Source organism: Mustela erminea, chromosome 12 (assembly GCF_009829155.1).
Source record: "Mustela erminea isolate mMusErm1 chromosome 12, mMusErm1.Pri, whole genome shotgun sequence".
NCBI lineage: Eukaryota > Metazoa > Chordata > Mammalia > Carnivora > Mustelidae > Mustela > Mustela erminea.
Genome location: NC_045625.1, coordinates 2,087,350 through 2,107,013, shown reverse-complemented (window position 1 = coordinate 2,107,013; position 19,664 = coordinate 2,087,350). Strand labels below are relative to the sequence as shown.

At 63.4% G+C, this 19,664-nt stretch overlaps 1 protein-coding gene across 3 annotated transcripts; it reads right to left on the bottom strand.

The window, feature by feature from the left end:
* Nucleotides 1-11,282: 11,282 nt before the first annotated feature.
* FCN2 (ficolin 2) lies at nt 11,283-17,419 on the bottom strand. Of its 3 annotated transcripts, XM_032306374.1 has the most exons (9): nt 17,304-17,415; nt 15,615-15,728; nt 15,330-15,383; nt 14,800-14,835; nt 14,149-14,178; nt 13,631-13,758; nt 13,009-13,138; nt 12,283-12,417; nt 11,283-11,755 (listed from the first exon to the last, which is right to left on the bottom strand). In XM_032306374.1, exons 1-9 carry the CDS (start codon nt 17,383-17,385, stop codon nt 11,508-11,510), a joined length of 957 nt encoding a protein of 318 aa, XP_032162265.1. In that variant the 5' UTR covers nt 17,386-17,415; the 3' UTR covers nt 11,283-11,507. The 3 variants fall into 3 exon arrangements, with proteins under 3 accessions (XP_032162265.1, XP_032162266.1, XP_032162267.1); XM_032306375.1 differs by lacking the exon at nt 14,149-14,178 and having other exon boundaries at nt 17,304-17,419; XM_032306376.1 differs by lacking the exon at nt 14,800-14,835 and having other exon boundaries at nt 17,304-17,418.
* Nucleotides 17,420-19,664: the final 2,245 nt, after the last annotated feature.

The window sequence follows — 19,664 nt, the reverse complement described above, 5'->3', positions numbered from 1 at the left end:
CTGACCATAGGCCTGCGGGTCCCTGGGCAGGAACAAGACCGAGGGGGCATAAGGCAGCACGTGTGGCTGCTCTGAGCGGCCTGGGGGAGGGGCGCACGGTCTGAGGGTCCAGCGTCAGGCGTCCCCACACCTGGCCAGCAGGCACCAGGGCACGGACAGGCCCCCGCCTCTAAGCCGGCAGGCCATCGGAGAGACGAAAGGGGCATTAGCCCGGGAGTCTGTGTCTGCCGAGCAGCCTAGTCAGCTCTCTCAACCCTGCCACCCATGCACCCTCAGGAGACCCCATCCTCAGCCTGGTCAGCGGGTCCCCACAATGGCGGCAATGGCCCGGTGTGCCGTTCATGTCCCCCTAGACCCCTGGTGACTGGTCCGACTTTGTGGTCTACTTGTAGGGAATCTGGGAGGGCTCAAGGGGGTCCCACCTTCCTTGCCCCCCAGGGTCTCTCCTGGGCGCTTTGCTGGTCTACGAGCCACACAGAGCTTCTAGCAGACAGTGTGTGTGGCGTGTCTAGATCCTTCTGGAACACGTGCGTGGTTTTCTCTCCGTTCCTGGAGGGAGCTGTGTCCCGAGGATCTGGAACCACTGCTCTGGCCTCGAGCTCCCGGACCCGCCTCTGTTCTGGGGGGAGCCCATGCGGGACCCCATCCTCAGCCCCAAACCAGGGGAGGAAGGTCCACGGCCCAACCCAGCACTGGGCAGTGAGGACTGTGTCCCCCTGTGCTCGGCAGCCTTCGGAGCCTAGGGTCACACGTGCCTTGACCTTGCAGCCCTGTTAATGGGGTCCCCCTAGGAATGACCTTCCTTCAGGAAGCCAGGATCTCAAAGAAACAATTAAACCTGGAGAAAACACTTCACCTCTCCAGGGCCGTGTCATTATGGCGCAAGGCATGTCCCTGCCCTGGCCAGCCGTCCACCCGTGCTCGGAAGCCCACACTGGCCTCCCAGTGCTGTCTGCGACCGCTGGGCTTTGGGACTCCCAAGGTCAGGGTCCAAGAGCGGAGCTGCCTCCATCCAGAAGAAGCAACTGTTTGTTTCACTGGGGCTGTGCCTGGCTCTGCATCTGCCTGGGCTCTGCGGGCGGTGTGACCTCGGGCCATCGCTTGACCTCTCTGCGTTCTTCTCCTGGGACGGGGGCAACGCGATGGCTTTGCGGACTCTGGAGTAAGGACAGTGGGTGCGAAGCTTGGGGTCCGTGATAGACGCAGTGGTCAGTGACCGTGGTGGGGGCTCTGGGCCTCGCCCGCCTCCTCCGAGCCCCCCTCCCAGCTCCTAGGAGCCTCCTAGCCCGGCCTGGCCGCCGCACCTGGCCCTGGACTCAGCTTCTCTTCTGCCGTCACAACGTGGGGGGAGGAGCCCCTTGGTTTCTCGGTCGCTGTTGTAAGCCGGGCAGCCGCTGCCCACCCACCCGGGGCTTCCCTGTGCCCCGCCCTTGCCACTGAGGGCGTCGGGGGGTCTGCCGTGGGCGGTCCGGGATCAGAGGCCGCTGCCACATCTGTCTGCATCACGGCTGCCCACATGTGCCTGGTGGGCTCCGAGGGACGAGCAGAAGCCAAGCCCCCTGAGCTACAAGGCCTTCCCCACGTGGTAGGGCCCCTGAGCCATGGACTCTGGCAGGGCTCTGTTTAGACCCTGCAGACTTCAAGGGCAACTGCCAACTGGCCAATTACAGCTCATTCAAGACGGAGGGCGAGGCCAAGACGTGTAGGCTGGTGCCTTTGCGGGGGGCAGTGCCAGTGAGTGTCCGCCTAGGCAGAGGTTCACCGTGAGTCACTCACATGGTCTCATGCGGGAGGGCAAGGTAAGACCTGGGCAGGGCCTGTCGCCCCCATTTTGTAGGAGTCTAGGGAGGCTGGTGGGGAGGGTGGCGCTGCCGAGGCAGGGCTGGGCTTCCTGTGCTGGCTGAAGACGGAGCAGGCAGCCCTGGGTGAGGCCTGCTGCTTCCGCTGGAGGCGACCACAGCAGCCCAGGCAGGGGACGAAAGACACTGGCCATGGAGGGGACAGCCCTGGCAGTCCTTAGGGTCCTGGGGAGCAGCGGGGGCAATGCGCCGTGGGAAGGCGGGGTGGTGTGCCTCTGAAGCCTGGGCAGACTGTCCCTCCCCGGGAGCTCCGCGCGCGCCCCTGCAGAGGGAGGGAGGCACTACTGGGATGCAGGGCTCTGGCTCCCGAAGGCCGGGCCCTGTCCACACCAGCACCACACACCCCTTCCCGGAGCAGCCTCTGAGGTCACACAAGGACGATGAGCTGAGTTCTTCAGCCTGTGCAGAGCTGTACCAGCTGGGGGGGCCCCGGGGTCACCTGTCCTCCCTGAACCATCTCTGCAGGGGGGTGACTATAAGCGCTTTGCGAGCTGGCATCAGCTGGAAGTCGGTGGGTGGGGGGCGCAGTCACAGCTGGGAGGGGTCAGAGATGAAGGTGCGGCCCGTGGAGTGCGGGGCCTGCGGCGAGCCCCCCAGAGCGGCGACGCTGGCCCCAGGGAAAACCGGCGTCCGCCGCCCCTGCCGCCCCTCGCCGCCCAGCCCCGGGGACCCGGCCGTCTCCGAGCCCTTCTGGCCCATCTCTGTGTCCGATGCACACACCCGCGGCGCCGCAGCAGGAAGGGGATGTATTTCAGGGTGTGCTTTCCGACAGACCCGGGTTTTGTTTTTTTTTCCTTTTTTGTGGTTTCATTTGCGTTTCTGAGAGCGTCACCGTCACCGTCACTGTCACCGTCACCAAGGGCCTCGGCCACAGCTCTGGCTCAGCGGGGGCTTCTGAGCTCGCTCAGTTTGGGAGATGGCCCCCTGCTGGGCAGTCCCCAGCCTCACGCCCCCACTGATGACCCGGGGAGCCCCCTCCCGCTCACCCCAAGTCTCCTGCAGCCCCCCACTCCACGGCATCTTCACGTCGCCCCAAAGGTCCCTCCGACCTAGAAAACTCTCTTCAGAAAGGGGGAGAAGTTACCATAGGAACGTTTCAGCTGGTCGGACAGCAGCAGGACAGCCCTGGGCAGGCACCCCCGCACCCGCTGAGAGACGCGGAGCCACCGCACGCGCCACAGCCCTAGGTCCCCGCAGACCCCGAGCGCGGACCGCTTCCCATCCTCAGGCCTGGGACTGACCCTTACTGGGATTTCAGAAGCAGCAGACACCAGGGGACCGGCCAATCATTGGACCACGTTGAAATCCAAGCCCACGTCTACCAAAGAGCACCTCATGAGAATAGAAGGGACGTCCCAGACCGAGCCACTGGCTCCACCACGCCGTCGGCCGGCCTCCCACAGCTGCCGCAGATCCTTACCAAAGCCCTGGTGGCTCAGAGGGACGGAAATGCGTTCTGTGCATTCAAAGTCCTACCTGGGTCTCCCTGGGCAGGACGTGAGTCACCAGGAGGGCTGTGTTACTTCTGGGGACTCTAGGGGCGCGTCTGATTCCCTGCCTTTGCCAGCCTCTAGAGCCCACTGGCGTTCCTTGGCTGAGGCCCTTCCCACAGCCTCACAGCCCGCAACATCTCCTCCTGGCCCTGCTCCCGGGGCCCCGTCTCCCTCTGAGCACAGCCGGGAAAGCCTCTCTGCTTGGAAGGACAGGAGGTCGGGTCGGTCCCCTGCACCAGCCGGGACCATCCCCCGTCTTGGGGTCCTTAACTTCATGCCATCTGCCAACTCCCTTTGGCCATGTAAGGTGACACAGTCCACGTGGTGTGGGGATTAGGGTCGGAACCTGTGGCAGCAGGTATATGATTCTCCCTATGGCAAACTATCAAAAGGAAAAGCAGCGTCATGTCCAGAAACTGCAGAACTCCTAAGATCAATCAGAACATTAGGACAGCCCAGTACGAAGTAGGTAAGAGATTTGAACAGACGCTTCCCAAAAGATGATATCCACAGCATGGGCATATTTTTAAAAAGTTCTTGGTTTGATGAGTTCTCGGGGAAATGGGAATTAGAACCAGAAGGAGGTCCGATCACACACGCACGCGGACGGCCGGATTGCCGCAGGGATGCTGGGCTCTGGGCAGATTCTCACGCACCGGCAGAGAGCTCGGGACTGATGCCACCAACCTGGGAAAGAGTTGGGCGTGAATGCTGGAAACTGAGCACACACCCCGCCACAGGCCGACACTTCTGCTCCCCAAGGACGGGAGAGCCGTGGCGCGTTCCCGCCAGCACAGCCAAGGACGCAGATGCGTGAGCACCCAGGCAGGCGGCAACGGAGCCAGGTTCAGTAGTGCGGGCTGGGGAGCCCGCTGCACGCCAAGCTGCTCTCGAAGATAAGACGGCCCGTGGTACGTGGGGTTGCGCATTTGGGCCATAAACAGACACAAGGAAACCAAGACAGCGATGGCTTTCAGGGCTGGGGTGCAGATGGCCTGCGTGGGGCCCATGTGCCCTGTTTCTTCTCCCGGGTGACGATCTGCCGCTGGCTCCACCAGGATAAAAATATCGGGGCCACACTTTTCACGAGGTGTACTCTCATGTACGGGCTGTGTCCACGGCTGTAAGGAATGCGTGCTCCCTGGGTCCAGGAACGGGGGTGACGCACCCGCCCTTCCCTCCCATCGAGGGTCCCTGCTTCGGTGCGGCCCTCGGCAGCCCAGCCACGGGCCAGATCCACCGGGTCCTGGCCGCAGTCTCCAGGGAAAGCCACGTCTGCTCACTGGGACGATGCCTTATTCCTTAGGAGGAAATCATTCTAGAAACCTGGGAAGACATGAATTAAGTGTAGATATCATTCACACAAGTCACAGAATTACGATTTTTGCATTCAGGCATCTGGACAGGTTTGGAATCTCACACTTATGTTTCAAGAATTTGCTCTGTTGCCGAGAAAGTCTCACGAATCCCACCTTAGACGTGTAAGTAACTTGGTCTCATAACGCTGCGTGGAAATCTCAGTGTGCATCTACACGGGGTGCCTGGGGGGCTGTGGGCTCATTGCCTTTCTGAGTAAAATTACTCAGGTTTCTAAAAATTAATTAGCGCGAGGACGATTCTGTTCATTAGACGATCGAACAGCCCAAGAAGGGATCTGAATCTTTCACACTTTATTATTGCAGTTTGAAGTGTCGAGGGTAGTTATGAATTAGACGTGACGTCATCAAAGGCCCCGGAAAGCTGACTGTGAGGATTTGCAGGTGGTGGGAGTGGAAAAGCAAGATGGATAGCGGGCCGTAAATGACCAGTGATCAGGGAAGAGTTACATTGTGTTTTGTTTTGTGTGGTTTTGTAGCTTTCAGAAACCACGCATTAATTTTAAAAGGAAAAATACCAAGGAAGAGTTTCCTAAACCCAAATGGGGACATTTCGGTGATGGCGAGATCTGCCCTGTGGTGTCTGGGGGATGAAATAAGCAAGAAAACTAGGGGGCGGGGCCCTTGGAGCCCCACGTGTGTGGGGGAGGGGCAGGAGCATCACCGTGGCCCCGCCCACAGGTGCCTGTGGAGGGCTTTCCCGCAGGCTGGTCCCCAAGCTCCTTCTCTGCTCTCTGGGCCCTTCTGCATCCCCTGGGTGTCTTCATGACCCCAGGGCCCCTCTACCAGCTTCCCCTGTGTACATCCTCCCCCTACACCTTCCGTGCCGACGCTGGTGACCGAGCATCGCCCTGGACCTTTCATGGACGAGGTCAGTGGTCCCTCTGTCGCTTCACCAGCACAGAACGCCAAAGCCCCTAACTGCATCCCCTCCTGGCTTTTGTCACCGCTGCCCCGACCCTGCTTCAGCCACTCCCCAGAGCCCCGAGGACACGGACGCCCTTGCCACGGCGCTGTCCCCTCTGCCCCTCGTGGCCTGTCCACCCCCTCGCCCCGGGTGCCTTGCTCTTGTTGCTTCCTCCTTCCCGTTTCTTTGTTTGGAGTTTTTCTTTTGGTCTCTTGTTTGCTTGTTTTCCGGTGCGGGTCTGCCCGTGACGAACTCAGTCCGCTTGTTTCCTGCAAACATCTTAGTCCTGCCGCCCTTTCAAAGAGCCTGTTCCCTGGGTGTGGAATTCTCGGCTGGCAGTTTTTCTCAGCCCTGGGGAGGGCACGTCCAGTATTTCCAGACGCGGGTATTTCTTTTCTTTTTAAAGATTTTGTAGGTATTTATTTGAGAGCGAGCAGGGAGCAGGGCATGTGAGAACCCGCGTGAGAGGGAGGGGCAGAGGGAGAGGGAGAAGCAGGCTCCCCGCCGAGCAGGGAGCCTGATGGGGGGCTCCATTCCCGGGACCCCGGGATCACCAACCGGGCCGAAGGCAGACGCTCCGCCGACGGACCCCCCTCCCCCGCCCGGGTGCTCTGAGATGCCCTTGTTTCTGCACAGTTGTTAGGGTTTCTCCTCTGAAGGCACATGACCCTTTTCCTCGGGGTTTCTAAGGTTTCCCCTCTGCCCCTGTGCCTGTGCTGGGAGGGGTGCGTGAGGCTTGCTGGGACTCCCTCCACCCCACCTCCCTGCTCTCAGGTCTCCCCTCACAGGCGCGGGCAGTGGGCTCTGGGCGCCTCCCGTCTGTTTTCCGGGTCGTCGTCCCCAGCCCCAGCTTCAGTCCGGTGTTGTTGGCGAGCCCTCTCCGGCGCTGCTGCGGCCCCCGGCGGCTCAGCCTCCTGCCTGCACTGTGCCCGGCGGCGGCCCCCAGGAGGATGGGCTCTGTCCCAGCAACACCCCGCCCTGACGCCCCGACGGTTCCTGTGCCCCCGTCCCCTGCACCCCCTGTCCCCGCCTCTGCCTCTGAAGAGAATCTCTGAACCTGGTCCCACGCCTGTTGTGAGTTCATAAGGTCCCTGTTTCTCATCCGTTCATGGACTCCGGGGAGCACGTCCTCCGACCGTAGCTTCCCTCCCCCTGGGGCTCCCCCGGTCACCTTGTTTCAGTGGTCACCCTGGATTCATTCGAGGGGACCATCACCCTCCTCCTGGTGGGGACTGGGTAGACCTGTGACTTTGTAAGGAACGCGTCTATCCCACGGCTGTCCCTCATCTGTGAAGTTTTCTCCAGAAATAAGTTCTGGGGTGAGCTTGCCAGTTCCAAGCATGTGGAGTTCTCTGTGGAAGTGACCCTGTATGGGAAACACGGAGATCCCAGCACCGCATGTCACGCCACTGTGTGCTGACCAGGTCCCGACTCCGCGGGCTTAGTGCTCCGATTTGCTTCTGCTTTGGCCTGCTCTGGCCTTGTGCTCCGAGGACTCATGGGCGCAAGGGGGACAGGGGGTCCACAGAGACGCCCGCCGGTGTGGTGCGTGGGTTTTCCCACGTGGCTTGTCATAGAGGCAGCAGGAAGCCATCCGCAGACACAGACTCTCTTGCCCACTGCGATCTCGGTCTTGTAGGTCTGGAATGAGCCCCTGACTGTATTTTTAAGACCCTCCCAAATGGTTCTGAGGGGCAGGCCAGCCTAGAACCCATCGCCTGCGGGTTTCAGGCAGGTCGGGCTACTGTTGGGTGATTGAGGGCAAGTGAACGGAGGCTCCACTCCCCGTGGCTCACAACAGCCAAGCTTGCGCAGGAGGATGCTGCAGGCGCAGGGAACGCGGGCCTGAGCGGGAATGCGTCTCCGCCATCGCGCTCACGCGGCCCGAAGCCAGGAGCAGCAGAGCCGGGCCGGCCACCCGCAGATGCCGCTGCACCGCCCGGCCGACCGCCAGGCCTGAGCTCCTCAGACATGAGACCCCCTCACTCAGGGGCACAGGCCGCTGCCTCAGGGGCCTCGCCAGCCTGTCCGGCATGGTTCTGGGGGTTTTGTTTTGCTGGGATGTGCCCTCTGCCCTGGACTCTGACGTCCCGGCCCCGAGCCGGAGCCTTCTGGGGGGCCGGGATCAAGGACTGTGAACTTCCCGCCCTGCTCGCCGCTGGGCCCCTTCAGAGCTGAGCTCTGCCGCGAGGCAGGGCCGGTTCCACAAGCCGAGGAGCACCGATGCCACCGACCACTGCCCCGTCACGCCGCACGGGCTGTCCGCGGGGGCAGTCGGGGCCCGGGCAGCCACGGGTCTTCCTCCTGCATGAAAGCAGGAACCAGAGAGGTCGCATCTGTTTTCTGACCCCAGGACGGTATGGTTCACCGTTCAGCCCCGGTCTAAATGGAAAAGGCCCCTCTCGTGATGGGGGGCTCGTGTTTGCTGCTTGGGGACAGATGGACTTTTCCAGATGGCTGCTGGTTCTCTGGGCTTCCTGACTGGGACTTCTGCCACGTCTCCAGTGGGCGGGTGGGGCTGTCAGGCTTCTGCGAGGCTCCGGGAAGCAGCTAATTGGCCGCCCCCTCCCCATGTGGCTCATCAGTCACGGGGACAATGACAACCCCGCAGAGGAGCTCGAGGGCGGCTTGGGAAACAGGAAGGGGCCTGTGTCGCTCACGCTCAGGGCGGGTTTCAGGACCCGAGCGCCTATACCACGTCTGCCCTTCCCACGTCTGTCCGTCCATACGTTGGCCCCTCTAGGTCAAGCAGAGCGACCGCCAGCTGCTTAACCTTCCCATCTCGCGGCTGTAAGACAAGACAGACGTGTTTCCCGCCCAGGCCACGGTCCGACGTCCCCGGGGTGGGTGAGCGCGGCTGCGCGGTGGGGACCAGCCCCTCCTGCTGCCTACCTTCTCCACGCGCGCCTCCTGACATGCTTCTCACGCTGCGTTTGCTTCTAACCGACGTGCACACGTCTGTGCCTCGGTCGTCGTGGAGATGCCTGCTTGGGGCTTCCAGGCTTGAGCACAAAGACCGTGATGTGCAAGGCAGGGCCACTTGTTCCTAACACGGTCCCCTGGTCTTTTCCTCGGGGGCTTCAACAAGATCCCATCTCTCACTGTTTGGGGTCTAGAAATGCCCGGCATTTTCCAGTTCTGCACGACCTCAACTTCCTGGGCCCTGCTTCCGGGATCCTGCGTGCGAACAGCTATGTTTCTCCGCAGGTGGGCCTTTCCCCCAGGAGGCCTCTTCAGCAGCAGATGTTACACATGCACAACTGGGGTTCTGGTTCTCGCGTCTTCCCTTGGAGCCACGGAGCTGCCTTCCTGTTCCAGGAGGCAAGACATGGACAGGACCAGACCCAGACCACTCGCCCTCCCTGGTTCCTTTAAAGGGTGACACGCAGGACCTAAGGCACAGGTGTGACCTGACCAGTGCAGACGAGAGTATGGTGTCTCCTCCTCAATTCTAGACATTGTGCCTTCATTAATACAGCCTAAAACATCATCTCCTTCTGATGAGCAGTGTCCTGATTCCCCCTGACCCGCCTGAGCCTAAAATGCACCAGATGACCCCATCCAAGTCCTTCTCTTATAAAATGCTCTAAGGTTTGGAAGTCTTAGAAGAACTTGTGAACCTAGGCAAAGGGGAAGGGGGTTCAGAGCAAGCAGGCTTGGCAGGCTGGGGCAAGACCCCACAACTGGATTGGGGCCCATCACAGCCCCCAGAGGTCAGCTTTTTTCAGGAAGGGGGGGATGTTCCTCAGGCCAGGAGAGAAGTAGAGAGGAAGAAGACTTTTTCTCTGGTAGATTCTGAGGCACCGAACAGCCTGGCTTCTGCTCGGCACCTCAGAGCCCACCAGGCACGTGTGGGCAGCCGTGATGCAGACAGATGTGGCAGCGGCCTCTGACCCCGGACCGCCCACGGCAGACCGCCCGACGGCCTCAGTGGCAAGGGCGGGGCACAGGGAAGCCCCGGGTGGGTGGGCAGGGGCTGCCCGGCTTACAACAGCGACCGAGAAGCCAAGGGGCTCCTCCCCCCACGTTGTGACGGCAGAAGAGAAGCGGAGTCCGGAGCCAGGTGCGGCGGCCAGGCCGGGCTAGGAGGCTCCTAGGAGCTGGGAGGGGGGCTCGGAGGAGGCGGGCGAGGCCCAGAGCCCCCACCACGGTCACTGACCACTGCGTCTATCACGGACCCCAAGCTTCGCACCCACTGTCCTTACTCCAGAGTCCGCAAAGCCATCGCGTTCCCCCCGTCCCAGGAGAAGAACGCAGAGAGGTCAAGCGATGGCCCGAGGTCACACCGCCCGCAGAGCCCAGGCAGATGCAGAGCCAGGCACAGCCCCAGTGAAACAAACAGTTGCTTCTTCTGGATGGAGGCAGCTCCGCTCTTGGACCCTGACCTTGGGAGTCCCAAAGCCCAGCGGTCGCAGACAGCACTGGGAGGCCAGTGTGGGCTTCCGAGCACGGGTGGACGGCTGGCCAGGGCAGGGACATGCCTTGCGCCATAATGACACGGCCCTGGAGAGGTGAAGTGTTTTCTCCAGGTTTAATTGTTTCTTTGAGATCCTGGCTTCCTGAAGGAAGGTCATTCCTAGGGGGACCCCATTAACAGGGCTGCAAGGTCAAGGCACGTGTGACCTTAGGCTCCGAAGGCTGCCGAGCACAGGGGGACACAGTCCTCACTGCCCAGCGCTGGGTTGGGCCGTGGACCTTCCTCCCCTGGTTTGGGGCTGAGGATGGGGTCCCGCATGGGCTCCCCCCAGAACAGAGGCGGGTCCGGGAGCTCGAGGCCAGAGCAGTGGTTCCAGATCCTCGGGACACAGCTCCCTCCAGGAACGGAGAGAAAACCACGCACGTGTTCCAGAAGGATCTAGACACGCCACACACACCGTCTCCTAGAAGCTCTGTGTGGCTCGTAGACCAGCAAAGCGCCCAGGAGAGACCCTGGGGGGCAAGGAAGGTGGGACCCCCTTGAGCCCTCCCAGATTCTCTACAAGTAGACCACAAAGTCGGACCGGTCTCCGTGGGTCTAGGGGGACGTGAATGGTATACCGGGCCATTGCCAGCCATTTTGGGGACCCGCTGACCAGGCTGAGGATGGGGTCTCCTGAGGGCACATGGGTGGCAGGGTTGAGAGGGCTGACTAGGCTGCTCGGCAGACACAGACTCCCGGGCTAATGCCCCTTTCGTCTCTCCGATGGCCTGCCGGCTTAGAGGCGGGGGCCTGTCCGTGCCCTGGTGCCTGCTGGCCAGGTGTGGGGACGCCTGACGCTGGACCCTCAGACCGTGCGCCCCTCCCCCGGGCCGCTCAGAGCAGCCACACGTGCTGCCTTATGCCCCCTCGGTCTTGTTCCTGCCCAGGGACCCGCAGGCCTATGGTCAGCCATGGTCGATGTCTGAGGCGGTCCTGAGTGCCTCCCACGGGAGCCTGGGAAGGGGTGGGGACGCTAAGTAGGGGACCTGGGGCCGGGGCTGGGCCTGGGGACCATAGACTGTGGCCACCAGCACACGGAGGCAAATGGCACGGCCACGGGTCCTGTGCTCCAATTCCTGACCCGAGGGTCCCAGAAACTCCCTCAGCGTCCACGGTGGTGCACGAACCAAAGAACAGAGGCAGCGTGACCCGTGGTCAGGGAAAGGCAGGTGACGCCCACGTGTGCTAAGCGAGGAATCAAATGTCTTTATTGAGAAAACGTGTGACTGCCGAGATCAGGGTTCCCCGTTCTCACCGGCTTGGAAGGGAGAAGGGGCGTTCGTGTGGGTGAAAGGCACAAAGCAGACGGGGTCCCTGGAGGGACCAGGCTGAGGACCCTAAGCCAGAGCTCCCTGCCCCGAGAGGGTCCAGACCGCCCTCCCTGCGGCCACGGTGTGCGTGGACGGCCCCGTGCTACACGGGCCTCACCATCATCGCTGACACCTTGTAGCTGTAGTTGTAGCCTTTCCCTGACTTCCAGTTAATGCCATTTGCAAAGGTCTCATGGGAGCCCGGGAGGTAGAGACCATTGAGATTCGCCAGGTGACATTTATCGTACCACCAGGCCCCCTGGTAGCGCTCAGCACAGTTTTCTGGACTTGAGTCATTGTCCTGGTCCTTGGTGGAGAAGGGGTGGTTGTTGTGGTATGTCAGGGAATCACCTGTGCGGAGGGAGAGTGGGCCGTTTTATTTGGATCCTAGTTCGAGGCAGAACTGCAGTGACCAGGAGTTCAGGTCGTGCACTGCGCAACTCTAGAGGATGCCTGTGAACACTTGCTCTGTGGTACAGTGACCTTGATTTTCTGGAATCCCTTCTGCCCCTCCCAGCTGGCAGACACCCTGTCTTGATAGGAGGCCATTGCTGGCCCTGGGCTCCTAGGTTGCTCAGCCGAGAGCACCAGGCACCGTGAAGCAGGAACCCGGGATCCACAGAGATGGGCTCCGTTATCACCCTGTCCCTGTTTGTGCCAATAGTGGCAGTAAGAAGAAGAGCCCCTGTTCCTGCACTTTCTACTAAATGGGTCCCATTGCCTGGAGGGACCATGAGGTGTGGGTCACATTTCTTCACGTACGGGAGAGCCCCGTCTGGCGGCCGCCTCCACTCACCCCGAGGAAGAGGCAGAGGCGGGACGGGAAACAGGTCCCTCTGTGCTGCAGCCCAGGCCCCCGGCCCTGGCCGGACACTCACCCGCGCTGCCCCCGGCGAAGGCGCCCAGGAGAAGCCTGTACTTCTCGGCCTCGCCCGCCATCTGGAACGAGCTGTACTTGGCAAACTGGCGGTTGCCCTCGAAGTCCACGAGGTCTACCCGGAGCTCGCTGGTTCCTGGAGCAGAAAGGCTGTGAGGTGCCAGCAGAGGGACCCTCGACCCAGGGCTGGCAGGTGGGGATTTAGGGACGGGTGGAGGGGCTGTGTGGACCCGGCACCCAGGGTTGGCACAATCACGGACGACGTCCGTGGATGTAGGACGGGCCATGGAAACCCCTTGCCAAGGGTCCTTCTGCCCCGACATGCCCCCCTCGTGCTCCCGCGCCGGGCACGACACTATGTCCGTCAACAGTGCGCCTTCTCCCCGCGGGTTGGGACATCACTCCCAGCCCCGTGCGGGAGCCGCGCACGTTCCTGCGGGGGGAAGGCCGTGCGCTCCCTGGGGCCGGTGTGTCGGGAAAGGTGGGGTGATGGCTGGACGCGGAGCCCACCCCCGAGGCCTCTGGTCCCTCCTGTCTCGGGATCTAAGAGGCCGGTGGCCCCACGCTTGCCGAGTCCCTCACCTCGGTCCTACCGTGCTCCCACCTGGTGTGTGAGCCGAAGGCCCGGCTCCCACGCATAGGGGGGCCCGGAACAGAGCCAGCCCGCGGGCGGAGGAGGGCGGCGTCCTCGGCTCGCGGTGGGGGCCGGAGGAGGTCGGGGACCTACCCTGGGCGGTCAGGGCGTGGATGTTGTCGTTCCCCAGCCAGAACTCCCCCAGCTGACTGCCGAAGCCCCGCTTGTACGCGGCCCAGTCGCGATAGAAATCCACGGAGCCGTCGCTCCTTCGCTGGAACACCTGCGGACGGCGGGAGGGCTCGGGCCGGGGTTTGCGGGGGTCCGCGGCTCAGGGGTCCGCGGCTCAGGGGCCCACCCTATGGGGGGAGGCCTTGGGGCTCAGGGGTCATCCCGGCCGAGCCCCTGGCATGGCTGTGCGGCCTCATGTCCGACCCCAGGGGTGGGCAGAGCCCACGGCCGAGGGACAGGGAAACAGGAGGACGAGAGAGGGTGGGCGACAAGCCCAAGGCCGCACAGCTGGAGGTTTGGGCTCCCTCTGGGCCTCGCCCCAATGTTGCAGTCCCTCCCGCAGCATTTATGCCCCACCAAGGTGTGGGGTTCCCCCAGCCTGGGCCAGGGGGACGGGACAGCCTCACGGGGGCATCCGGACCTTTTGACAACGGTCACACGATAGTGTCCTCCCTGCGAGCGGACGAGCTGCTCTGTGGGATCCCCAGGCAGAGCCCGCTGTCCCCACGCACCACTGGGCGGTCCCCTGGCCGCCGACACTCACGGTCCATCCCCCGCCGTCCGTGTCCATGTCGCACAGCACGCTCAGCGGCCGGCAGCCGGGCAGGTAGATGGTGTGCCAACCGGTCAGAGAGTGCCCTCTCGTGAGCAGGTCCTTGCAGGTCCGAGGTGCTGGGACAGACCCGGAAGCTGATGTCAGGCAGGGCACCCTGGGCGGGGTGCGGTGGGGAGTGGCGGTGTCTGGATGGATTTGGGGCGGGGGGAGGTGTCCCTGGGCTTGAACGGACTCCAAGGCCCGGGTCCCCAGCTGTGACGGCCAAGCCCAGTCTACCTGGCCATCCCTCCCAGGGCTGCCCCACCTGAGTCCTCGGACCCCTGGTCTTCAGGGGACATCAGGGCTTCCTGAGAACATTGCCAGGTCCCAGCTGCCCATTGCTGAGTAGCCGCGGGAGGGAACCGTGTCTAAGAGTGGGTGGTCCTTGGATTCTGGAGCCCGGCTGAGCGTGGGGCTGGCCTCTGGCGAGCGGGAAGCGGGGGGAGGTCGGTGGCGTGGTCAGTCACCTGTGTCACAGGACTGAGGCCCAGGCTCTCCTGTTCGTGGGGACAGGACACACACATCACGGGCTAGCAATGGGCGCCCCGTCCCCTTCAGCCACAGGTGCTCCCTGGCCGGCACACAGCATGGACATAGGGTCAGGATCTGTCCAGGGCAGATTGTCCAGTCCCACGGATGGGCTCTGGGAATGCCCGTCCCGGGAGCCGGTCTGCTGGGTTCCTGTGTCCATCCTGGGCTGGGCCCGTGGGGTGGCACCGTCCCTCGGGGTCCCACCCTGCACCCCGTGCCAGCCATCCCCTCTTTACTTGTGTGTGGAGCACGGGACTGGGTTTCGAGTTTGTGAGTTGCCTTTTCTGCCTCTTACAATCTGTCTGATAAAGAAACGCGAATAAACGGGCAACGGAAGGCCAGTGTCCACATCAGCAGGGACGCAGTCTTGTCATCCCTTGGGTCCCCGTGCGCAGACGCCGGGCTCTGCACCCTCACCGACCGCCCAGCGAGCCCAGCCCTGACCCAGACCTGCGCGCCTCCCAGGCATGTCCCTGACGGAAGAGGGACTCGGGTCTGAGACCCTCCCCCAGCAGATGCTGCCAGGCTGACTGCGGCCTCGGGGACCCCCACGCGGACGAAGCCCCAGGACTGCGAGCCCGACTCACCTTTCTCCCCGCGCACTCCTGTGTCCCCTCGGTCCCCTGGAGCAGAGACAGGAGGATAGGACCCCCGACACGGGGGGTGTGGTCAGGGAGAGGCCGCCTGAGCGCTCAGACACCCCCATCTGCTCAGCCCTCAGGGGTCCGTGGGGGCCGAGCCCCAGGCCTCCTGCTCTGGGCAGGGCACCCTCGTTGCTCTGCGGGCTTTCCAAGGGTTCCAACGCCAGGGTCTCCGAACAGCGGAGGAACCCCGAGGCCTGGGATCCTGGCCCCGGGAAGGAGAGGTCCCTGCGGCCCACCTTCCCTGGGTCAGGACTCTGGTCACGCGCTCAGCTGAGGCTCCGCGGAAATACGACCCGAGCCCCGCTGTCCCTCTGTCTGCCTCCGTGTCCCTCCCCTGTCTGTCTCTCTCTGTCCTCCTCCCTGTGTCCCCAGGTCCCCGTCTCCCTGTCCCTCTGTGTGTGTTCCTCTCTCCTTTCTCCGTGGACGGACCCCGGGGTCCCGCGAGGGGCCGTGGCCCTTCATCCCGTTGTTACCTTTGGGTCCCGGTGGTCCTGCCTTGCCGGGGACTCCAGGGGACCCGGGTGCGCCTGCAAATTCCAGGACACGGGCCTCATGGGCAAAGGTGCAGCCGCCACAGTCCCATGTGAGCTCTCTGTCCCGAGTCCTAAGGCCGCCCGGCGCCACTTGTCCACAGAACCGCTGCTCCCGGGGTGGACAAAGCTGCCACGGCCACTAGGGAGCCGGGGGCCTAGCCCAGCCCCGGGTCTCGCTGGAGACGAGCGGGCGTTGGTCACCCCGCCCCGGCCCGGGGCACGTACCTCTCTCTCCGTTGACGCCTGCGTCTCCTTTGGGCCCTGCGGCCCCGGGCAGCCCCGGGCAGCCGCGGAGGATGCTGAGCTTGTCGGAGCCCTCTAGCCCCACCACCTTCACCTCTGCAGGGAAACACGGAGTGACGGTCAGTGCCTTCCCCTGCGCCTGGTGGCCCAGCAGGTCTCGCACACTGTCCGCCCGCTCCGAGGCTCCTGCCCGTGTGCTGACCTCGGGCCCGGGCAGACCGCCGGGGACCCCCGCAGGTTCAGCCTGGAGGCGGGTTTCTCGCATCTGGGGTAGACTTGCTCTGTCCCCCTCTGCCCTGCTATGTGTGCGGGTCTGGCCGGAGGAGAGGGCCTGCGAGTCCTCCCTGCCGAGGCAATCCGGCTCCTCGGTGCTGTGTGTCCCCGGACAAGTCACTCAAACCCTCTGGGCTTCTGTCCTCTGGGCCCCGGGAGCACCGGACGAGGACTGCGGGGGAGCGAGCGTCAGTTGGTGCCCCTGTTCAGAATCCACAGTGTTTGGAAAGAGCTTCCCGCCCCCTGGGGACTCTCGGGAGACGTGAACAATGAGTATGAGAAGGAACTTGGGGAATTGGGGTCACCGTGGGAAATTCACCCCGACCTCAGGCCTGAGCTCACAGAAGTCTGAGGCAGAAGGGGTCCCTGGGGGTGCCCTGGAGAGGGCCGCAGAGCTGGGAGCAGAGGGTCATTTACTTGGTGGAGTTGAATCGTGTGGGTGACGGAGCTCAGAGAGGCCTCCACCAGGCCAGCGGGTGCCATGGGGGGCACGGGCACCACAGGCTCCTGCGGAGGACACGGCAGCTGCCCCACCTGGGGTCTCCTGGGTCCTCACCTCACTGCTCAGGTCAATGTAGACTTCATGTTTATTTTTGCTTAATTTTTTTCTCATTAAAATAGAATACTTGCCTATTTTAGGCACATTAGGAAATAAGACATGTTTACGGAAAAAAATTAACTGTCCCCTGATATCCCTTAAGGGTCCCATGCGTGTTTCCGGCCGCACGCATCCGACCTCTCTGGGATACTCAGTGTAGGTTGTGTCCCCGGCCTGCCCGACCCGACGAGCGCGGAGCAGAGTGGCCCGTGGACACCTGCACGTGCACCTGCGCCATCCCACTGGGTCCGGAACCTCCCACAGCCCAGCGCCGCTGGATCGGCTTGTGAAAGCCTCCGGCCAGGGAAAGCCTGCCCTGTCCTGCCCCTCAGAGACATGGTGCAACTCCCCCGTCCCCAGAACCTGAGAGCCACAGAGCTTTGGCTGTGAGGTCTCCCAGCGCCGGTGCCAGCGGCACAGTCTGACCCGGGGCCGTCCGGCCCTCTGCGTCCACACACCACACGCGGTGGGACCAGAGGATCCTCTCCGGCTCTCGAACCCTGACGCCCCCCCACCCCCCGGCTCGTGGATGCCGAGGCCCGGAGGAGAAGGACACCCGTGCAGGCTGCCCTGCCGGCGGCGCGGACCCGGGGCGCCGACCAGCTCCGGGTGGGGCTGCGCCTCCTCCTTTGCCCACCGGCCTTCTTTTCTGGCAAAGGACACTTCAAACGCGCCTTCACGAGGAATAATGAAGGGATGCCGGTGGCGGGCCAGGCCGAGCTGGGGCCGGGTATGCAAGTGGAGGCCACCCGCGGTCGACCTGGTCCTGGCCCGTGCGGCTCCCCTGGCGTCTGACTCACCCGGACAGGTGTCGGCGGCGGCCCAGGCCCCGGTGCACAAGAGCGCGACGAGGGTCGCGGCAGCAGCTCCGCTCGGCTCCATGGCTCTGGTCTGTGCGGCCGCGGGAGCTCCTGGGCTCTGTGAGGCAGTGGCCGCCGCCTTAACCTCTGGCTTTATTTCTCACGGTGGCCACTTCCTCCCGAGGCCGGAGGCGACCCAGCCCCACACCCTTCTTGATAAGCGTCCCGCGTGACGGCCTCACTTCCCCTCGGCAGGGACACTCTCCCCAGGAGAAGGCCCCCAGGACTGTGTGGGACAGGGCCGGCCCGCCTGTGTGCATCCCGGAGGACCGCCCAGGACGCCGGGCCTCATCCCCCGTTCTGTGGGACGAGCGTCGGGGCCTCCCCAGGATGCCAGGCTCTGGAGAGCCTTTCGCTGGCGGGCAGCGGGTCAAGGCTCCAGTGGGTCCATGGGGAGGAAGGGAAGGGCAGAGCAGCTGCCGCTGGAGAGCCCCTGGCCCGGGTGCCACGCTGGCCTCCGACCAACTACCCTGGGAAGGGGCGTGGGAGGCCAGGCCAGTGACGCGGACGGAGGACAGGCTGTGGGCCACGCCGGGGGAGCTGCAGGCTGGGGGGAGCGGGCGGGGGCCGGGGGCGGCGGAAGGTCACACGTCGTTGCCCTGGGCCGTGCCACTCTGGCCCCAGGCAGGCGCATCCCAGCAGAGCAGTTAGCAGTCGGCCTGCGTCCCCACCCCACCCACCAGCAGCCCCTGTCCAGGCGTGACCTTAGAACGGTGACCCCGAGTGAAACCACAGCCTGTGAAGGTCCGGCGGCCCTTGGAGGGCATCTCAGTGCCCACGAGCAGCGTGGTCCTAAGAACTCCCTGCACCTGGGAGGGCCCCGCGGCCTCTTGCGAGTTCAGAGAAGAGACAGGAGGGGAACCGGGTGTCTCCACTGCCCCGGCGGCTTGGAGTCTGGCCCAGGTGCCATCGTCCTGGGCAGGAAGGGGTGTCCCCTTGGGCAGAGGACCTGCTTCAGGAGAGGTGACCCAGCTCCAGAGGAACCTCCAAAGGTCTGGCAGTCTGTGACCGGCTGTCTGCATGTGGGGTCACTCCTGGCCTCGTGGCCGGCTGACCACACGCCCACGGGGGCGGCATCCCAGCTCCCCAGCGGGGGCATATCTTTAGGAGCAGGAGGCGGGTCAGGACAAGCCTCTCCCCACATGTCCTCTTTATCAAGTGCCCACAATCTGCAAATAAGCCACAGGCCCACGGGGCCTATTTTAGGAAGGCACGTGGTGTTACCCTCAACCTGGGCTGGTCCAAAGTGGGGAGAGGCCACACCCCAGCGGCGGGGAGAGGCGTGCTCCTGGGCACCCGTGCAACCAGGCCTCCCTCGAGGGTCTGCCCTCAAAGTTTGGGGCGGGACAGACGCAGACAGCAAGGCTCCCGGAGCCACAGCTGGAAGTCACGGTGTCCTGCCCGCGTGGCCCGGCTCTGCCATGGGGGACGGCCCTCCCACAGCATGAGGACAGGTCAAGGGACCAAAACGCACGGTCCAGATACTGGAGCATAAAGACTTGACGGTCTGGTGTTCTGAGCATTGGCAACAGGGACGAGAATCTGGCCTGTTAGAGGAACTACAGGACAGTCCAGGTGAAAATGGGGGCTGGGTCACAGACCCGGCCGGTGACCTTGTGCGGAAAGAGTGCCGTGTTTCGGCTGTGGAAGGGGAACCGAGCCCCGGGTTCCTCACGTCCGCCTGTCTGCCTGGTTGCCTGATGAGTTTTCCCAAGGTCAGCTGATGCCCGCGGCTTCTGTTAAGGGCAGACAAGCAACGGCTGGCATGATTACTGGGCGACGTTCACTTCGCCAATGCACTGATGATGTTTTCGGCCGAAATTCCCTAAGTGAGCAAAGGAACAAGGATGACTCATGGGGCCTCTGAGAGAGCCCGAAATGTGCCTCTTGCACCCGGAGGATCCCCGGACTCTGGAAGTCACGACTCTAACACTCGGAGCAGATCTCACTTGGATTCACATATGGTAAAGACCGTAGCGGGAGGAGCCGTGGTCTCTGGGCAAGAAGCCAAGCAGGACCCCCAGGAGACAGCACAGAGGGGACGCGAGTCCACAGGCAAGGGTCAGGCCCATGTGCTCTGCTGCACCTTGAAGGGCGTCTGGTCATTGATGCGGGAACCAAGGCCCAGGAAGGAAGGAGCCCGTCCGGGGGTCACACAGCTTGTTACCCGAGCGCCAGGATTAGAACCTGACTCCCGGAGTCCGTGGGATGCCCGCACCCCTGCCCCCTGCCTCCCTCTGTCCTGCTCCCTCTGCCCAGTCTCCCGCCCCTGCAATCCGGCTCAGCCGGGTCTCCGTCCCG